At 38.0% G+C, this 7501-nt stretch overlaps 1 protein-coding gene across 5 annotated transcripts in view; it reads left to right on the forward strand.

Annotated features, from left to right (window-relative positions):
- Window positions 1-7261, forward strand: part of syt10 (synaptotagmin X) — a 28526-nt gene extending 21265 nt beyond the window's left edge. For 3 of the 5 annotated variants that reach the window (XM_020042644.3, XM_020042645.3, XM_013140161.4), the window contains exons 6-7: window positions 609-768; window positions 1587-7261. In XM_020042644.3, the coding sequence (XP_019898203.2) occupies window positions 609-768; window positions 1587-1658 (232 nt within the window). In that variant the 3' untranslated portion in view covers window positions 1659-7261. The remainder of the gene's footprint in view (window positions 1-608; window positions 769-1586) is intronic. The other 2 variants (XR_002195955.3, XM_010887225.4) reach the window with 2 other exon arrangements.
- Window positions 7262-7501: the final 240 nt, after the last annotated feature.

Raw genomic sequence — 7501 nt, forward strand, 5'->3', positions numbered from 1 at the left:
TTATGAATTTAGCTATTCCAACTGACACATCATGTTCAAGCCTATGCACTGCTAATAGACTTCAACAACTGAAATAATTCAGATAGTGTTATATATACACAAATATTTTCAAGTCATGTTCCTGAAGACAAAATGGTATTCAATCAGTTGGATTGCATTGAAATTTGACAGACTGGTTTTATATTCTAATGGTATTATTGTGTATGTAAAAGTAGAACACTGGTAGTGTTCCTTATTCCATAGGAAAGTAATAAAATTACATTACTGAACTAGATTTATCCAAAAGTGATAATAGTGTGGGATGGGTAACTAGTAACTGTAACAGAATTTAAAGAAATCTACCCAACCTTGTTTGTTGTTATGGGTGGAATAAGTATTTCTAACTGAGCTGAACTTCAACATTTCATTTTAAACCCTGTAAGTGTCGCTACACATTGATCTCATCAGAACCACTTATTGCTCAGAAGCAACATAATTAACTGTAATTACCAAGCGTAGGTTTAGAATTATTTCATTAAACCAGCACTCAGCTATTAGGTGACAATCTTTATTTGTGCACTCAAGAAATTATGTCTGTGCGTATGTGTGCATGTGTGCATTGCCCACAGGGTGGGTCACAACGAGGTGATAGGTGTATGTCGGACAGGGCCAGATGCTGAAGGTCTGGGGCGGGACCACTGGAACGAGATGCTAGCCTACCCACGCAAGCCTATCACACACTGGCATGCCCTGGGAGAGGTAGAGGACTGTTCACTTTTTTTTCTCAAAGTAAGAAGAGGTACAAGTCAATTGCAGGACTTTCCAGAGCTCCCAGAATGCTTTGCTGCATCACCCTGGTGCTGAAAAAGCAGAGAGAACCGGTGGTTTTGCAGCCAATCATAGAGCTTGGGGAAATAACCCTGTCAATTTCAACAAAGTGTTGCAGCATGATAAAGACGCAAGGATTTTGTCTGTACTGGAGCAAGAACAAATTTATTCCAGAAATTAAAGGACTAGTTTGAATTAGCTCAAATATTCATCCAGCGTGTTTGGAATTGGGTCTCAAAGTTTGGAATTGGGTCTCAAGCTAAACTCAAAGTTTAGCTTGCAGTCCCATAACTGGGGGCTACATAGTGTATTATAGCGGGGGGACATTCTTTCTTCTAGCTCCTTAGTAGAACAGAATGTGAAACATTACTATTAATTCTGAGTTTTAATGACAATCTATGAGCCCAAGATGATATCCTTGAAAAATGCATGAAACATTCCAATCATATTTATCAGGACAGTAGTTGAAATAAGACACATCAAGACACAAATAGCATAAGTACCTGTGGGAATTACCATAGTACCTGTGGGAATTACAATAGTGAGACAGGTGAAACCAATCAGGGCGTGACAGTTCTAGCCTTACAACCCACTGGAAATTATAAAATATATGGAAATAAGTCTTCTTAAAAATAAGAATATTTTTGAAAACGATGATGCCTTCTTAAATCCCCGTACTATCATAATAGATATTCAATCACAATCACAAAGCAAAAGTTGCCTCTGAGATCTAGCCCAGGCTCGTCGAACTAACCCCTTGGAGTTTTTTCTGTTTACAGTGGCCAGGAAGAGCAACGAGCTTCGAGAGCCAGGGGTCCTGTCCGTCCCCCAAACGTCCACTGACTCCGTAGGGACACAAAGGACCTGTTTGACCTGACTGCTGATGAACTGGATTTGTACAGCTATAGTAACAACAATGTTGTCCCAATCCTTGGCTGAAAAAATAGCAAAGCACTCTCCCCCCCCGTTTCACTTAAAACCTAATGGATGGGGTTGAAGAAATTGTTTAGTTTAACTTAGTCCATCAGGCATTTATAAGTTATATTCTCTATATATCATTAATTTATAAGTGCAAAAGTCTAAGTAACAACTGAGGATTCTGTCGGTAAAGACATTTCCAGGGTCAACTTCTGAATCATCCAGGTGACACCATCTTAGAAGGCGTTTAATTATTTATTGTGTTCTACTGTAAGTATCCAGGAACGCTGACAATGAAGTCCTTCTCATCTTTGATCAGATTTTATTGTAATTGACACAAACAACATTGGCAATTAAGCTTTGAAATGAAACTTTTGAAATGAAACTTTGGAGAATCAGTGATAACCCAAGGGGGATCGATCCCAAAATCGGGTTTGTGTCTTGAATAATGATATCACAATGCATTCTCTAATCTACTGTCCTTACTTCAGTAATCTTAATCACAGAACATACAGTATTGTATTGCTGTACTAGATTAGAAAATGTTTTGTATTCTTACAGATTCACACAATATTGTGAATCTGTAAGAACACGCAACTCAGATTGAACAGTTTGAACTATCAGAATGATTTTTCCCTTCCTGTGCAAGCTGCTTAGTATAGAATGAGGGAAAACATTTACTTGACCTCAGAAGAGTTTTATGTATTCTACATTGTGAAAGAAAAGCATCATATCAGATGCAATGGCATTGTACTTTCTTACAGAATAGCATAAAAATACAGCTAAACTTTGTACAAAACCTCAACATGTCAGGACCTAAATATGGGAAAGCTAAACATTATGCAAATCTTTGGCAAAATGGCAGTCCGTTTGACTAGTGAGGCTCACTATAGCTTCCAGCTCCTACTGGAATGGTTGTAGATACATAGCGTCCTGTCAGTCAGCAACTACATGTTGAGTCACACTGGGCAAGTCAGGCGATATTGTTAACATTGGCCATAACAAGCAGCTGTAGTACCAGAACTTAGATTTTTTGTCCGAAATTATTTTAAAATTGCATTAGTATTGGACTAAGGTGGTGCTTTAACTGGGGTGGGGATTGAGTTTGCTCGGGCCATTGCTCAGTAATGATAATGAAAACAAACTGTCAAAACCTGGCCACAATTGACACATGAAACATTTATCATTTTCAGTTGGCAAGCATACTGTCTAATTTTTCACCAGACAGAATATTTAAATAACTGGTGCAGTCTTAAATAAAAGGATTGGAATTGACACAAGTATTATTACTACTGGATTTTGTAGTAGTCCCACCTAGCTATCTTAAGAGAAATGCACTAAATGTAGGTCGCTCAGGATAAGAGTATCAGCTAAATGACTGTACAATTTGAAATAATTGTGTTGAAAACATCCTCACACACTTCAGTTGACACATATTTAATACTTAATGTGGCAACTTCACAGGTTTTATTAGTACAATTTCAAACCAAGTTAGGCAAGTTTTTGTTTGGGGTTGACTGAGATTAGAGCAACAGTAGCCAAATAATGTAGCAATGTGCTTTCAATTCTCTTGTTTGAAATGATAGAGAAGCATTGATGCAACACACGATTGAAAGTATAAGTTCTATTTTATGTAATTACATTCTTATTTTTTAAAGCTATTAAAACATAACAGACTAAAATCTAACACAGCTGCTACACAGGAGGTTGGATTAACTGGAATCCAAGCTCCTGGCTAGATTCCACTAAACTATATAACCTTGCACAGTTTTTACATTTTGCTGCTTTAAAACCTCCATGCTGTCTTTTCAATTTTATTTTAAAATCCTGACTGTATGTTTAATATATTACGTGCTTTTATCTGAGCCTCTTATCACACTTGGTCTGTGGACTTTAGGAAATAATCTCCATGCTCAGGCCTGAATTGGTTGGTCTAGTGCCCACCCCATTACACAAAGGAACAGTCATTTGTCTACTGATGCGGTGAAGAGGTCACTGGAAAGCAATAGCCAGCTGAAGGCCACACATCCTGTGTAGGCAGACATTAGACATTGCCTGTTTAAATTTGGGATGGTTTTTCCCCTTTGATTGGTAATTATACTAAGGAAATGCATGGTGACTTTATAGCCTGGAGGTGGTTGAAAAAGCCAGATATTTGGCAAAACCGGATGAAGTGGTGCTTGATGTGTCCTTTTACGATGGAAAACCTGTAGAAATGATCCAACTAAATGGCCAGAAGTGACTTACCCTGGCATCTACTCTTAATTAAATCTCTGGGTAAGTTATCCTAATTGCATCCCTGTAGTTTCAACATTCTCTAAGCTGCTTTACTTTGTTTGCCTTAAAACCAAATTAAAATATCATATTACCATAATATAATAATTTAGGCAGAGGCTAATGTAAACAGAGAGACAGACCACGTGATGTAACATTAATAATTTACTGTAGCTAGCTATTTCACTGTAGTTTACTGTAACAATCTATCTAGCTAATGTTAGCTAGCCCTTTTAGGAGGAGCATTGCTATTCCTTAAGTGCCAAAAACTTGGTAAGTTTATAGCTGAACAAATGTGTAGCACTATAGTTTCATCATTAAGACTTAAGACTCTTAATGCTATTTTTTTTTTTTTACTGTTGTCATGGACCTACACATCCTCTTCAATGAAAAGTTACAGGTCTTTTGTTAGCAGGTTGTTTAACATCGTGAAACTACAGTTGCTGAGTTAAAGTGAAGCTGTCCTGGAAAGTATCAGACACACCCCATCTCCTATTTGCTTGTCGTGAAGGGTAAAATAGCAATTGCTACTGCCTATTGCAACTGCATTCCAGGCTGTGTAATACACAGGGCAACAGAAAATAAATTGTGTGCAGGTTAATATTTGACTCATCCGTTGTCATCAAAATATACAGTCAGAAGAACCAACAGGTACAGAAGCTTTGGACAGTCTAGGGCAAACATCATGACCAGGATGCAAGTGACACCAACGTTGCGATCGAAGCTTGGGCCGTGCAAATGTGAACACTTCAAAACACATCTACGTGGATCAAAAATGTCAATCTCACATCAACTCAGAACAAAAACAGCAAAAACAGGAATCAGGAACATCCCAAAATCATGCCATTTGTGGAAGCGTTTTTACGATGGATGTGTCCTGTGATTGTTGTGGACAACGAGTTCTGGAGGCCAGATTACCCTACAATTGGGGACAAGCCCCAGACTGGACAGTTCAACTGTGGTTGCAGGACAGCAAGGGGCACCTAGAAAGTGGCACACCTCTCCATTCTTTCAACACACAGGTAGGATCCTATCACAGTATTTAAAACAACCTAATGAATATGCCATAATATTAACAGTGTCTGGAGGGTCTCATGGACCAATATGGAAAAACATTAAGTAATAATTAATGCTTTACTACAGGTGAAGATGCAGATTATTTTTTCGCAAGGCGGCATTGGGATTTCATCACCGGGAATCTACGAAACTGCGTGATCTTCAAAGTCAACAAAGATTATGATTTCATCGGTCATTCTATCAAGATAATGACTGTCTTATGGGCTAGGCACATTTTCCCCGGATTGACAAAGACACAGGGATGTACAGGTGAGTGCTACAAAGGTATAATTTAATTTAAATTACAATTATTTGATCAAGACTTGGAAAATAACGTGCCAAAATAAAACCCTACGTACATCAAGTAGTCAAACATTGCAGAGAATCAATAAATTATTTTTAAAAAAAAGAATATGTGTGCGTTTGTTTCAAAACATTGTCAGGGCCTGACTCCAACCCCAGTGGTGATGAAAATACAGGAAGCATGACAGGCCACAGTATTGCAGGCATCAGGGCCGCAGTGGCAAGGAACATCCACAACAGTCCAGGAAGTAGCAGTGCAGTGAAACAGTACTGTAACTGACAAGGGCTGCCAGAAATGGGAAATCTTTAGACTAACAAGATTTGCCAGTTACAGCATTGCACTTGCAGTCTGATAACATATGATAGTAAACGCCTCATATTGATGAAAATGGCGTTTCAGGGCGACAAATATCTGGTTTTCTATTGAAAGATGGGGAAGTGATCAGTGGTCTTCACAAATGGTTCCATAAACTAAATTAAAGCTACAGGCAAACTAAGACTTGTGGTGGGGGAATCACTTTTGGTCTGGCCATCACTTCTGGCTGGTGTTCATGTTGGGGAATTTCTTCTGGTTGGTAATATTGGATCTTGGGGCTTCCCTCTGGTGGTCCCCCTTCTGGTGGCCATTTTTTAGGACAGTGTTTGCATTTTTATCTTATTATTTATCTTTTATTGTTGTAACACTGGACAATGGAGGGACTAAGCTGGGTTAATGCAACACATTGCTCTTAGATCATGCAACATAAAACAATGTAGCTAACAATACAATACAGACATGTGCAGTTAACATTACTGATAAACAATGGTCTAGATTCCAATCTGCTAGCTACTTAATTTTTTTTGTCATATGCCTTCACACATTTAAATATACTAGCTAAACCAAACGTTAGCATCTCCATTTGGCTCAATGGCATAATGTAGCTACTCTAAGTGCTACTGTAGCTGTATGAGTGCTGAGTGACACTGCAGTCTTAAAAACTGAACAGTTAGAAACTAAGTTTGTAAGTTGAAATCTAGTTTATCATGTACTAAATATATCTAATATCTAAATATTGTGTTACTGAACATGACCTGTTTTTAAATGTTTACCTATACACACTTGCTGCAGGGACCCCAGATAATGTCTAAAAGTGGGAGTCTAGTGGCAACATTTGCCCCCACATTGGATGTGGCTTTCAGCATTCTATTTTGTTTCAATAAACTCTTTACTGTATCTTTTAAAAAAGATGTGACAAGATCCATCCTACTTGGCAGAAAAAAAGAACATGTAAAATTGGGCAGCAAAATGTCAAGACTGTTCAAGCGTTATGTAGACTTAAACTGTCACCTATAACATTATTGCTTGAATACCACAAAGTGTAACAAGACATTTGGAACTCAATTCCAATTCACTCCACTTCTAGCCCAGTTTGTAAAAGCATAGTGTTTCGAACACCAGTGTGGTGTGTTCTGTTCCTGCAGGGGTCAAGTAAGAAAAAGTATGAAAATATAAACACTAACTACTGTAAGTCACTCTGTCTCAGAGTGCCTGCTACATTCAATGTAATTTGTGACAAGAACGTATTGAGCTAGTTTTCTTCTGTAGTGAATGTCACTTCTGAACATGGCCCTCATGTGCAACATAACATTGCAATATTGTGATTAGAGGCGGTTTTCTTTTTTGGAAGGCTTTCATGTTACCTCGGAAGGTGCAACAACTGAGACATCCACAAGTTCATACTATAAAATTGTTTTCAGATAATACTAATCTTGTAAAAAAAAGTGTTAATCTCAATTAATGTCCTATAGTGTGAATAAACCATAGCGCTCTCTTCCAGACATCAATGCAACCATTATTTATTTTATTTACCATTTATTTAACCATGAAATCCTTCGAGACCCAGAGTCTCTTTTATAAATGAGTCACTTGACAATGAATCAACATGTTTAGCACCATGGATAAACAATTCCACGTGTAGGTGCTTTTATTTAATCAGGAAGACTTTTGAGTCCCAGAGTCTTTTTTGCAAATGAGACCCTTTTTTGACAAAGAATCAAAAACAGATCATGAAACCAGAAAATGAACTAGTCTAGCCTAGTACAGCCGGCCCGCCATTAGAAGTGATGAATGTTGTTGCCCTCACTAGATTGGAACCCGGCCATG

The sequence above is a fragment of the Esox lucius genome, chromosome 23, assembly GCF_011004845.1.
Source record: "Esox lucius isolate fEsoLuc1 chromosome 23, fEsoLuc1.pri, whole genome shotgun sequence".
NCBI lineage: Eukaryota > Metazoa > Chordata > Actinopteri > Esociformes > Esocidae > Esox > Esox lucius.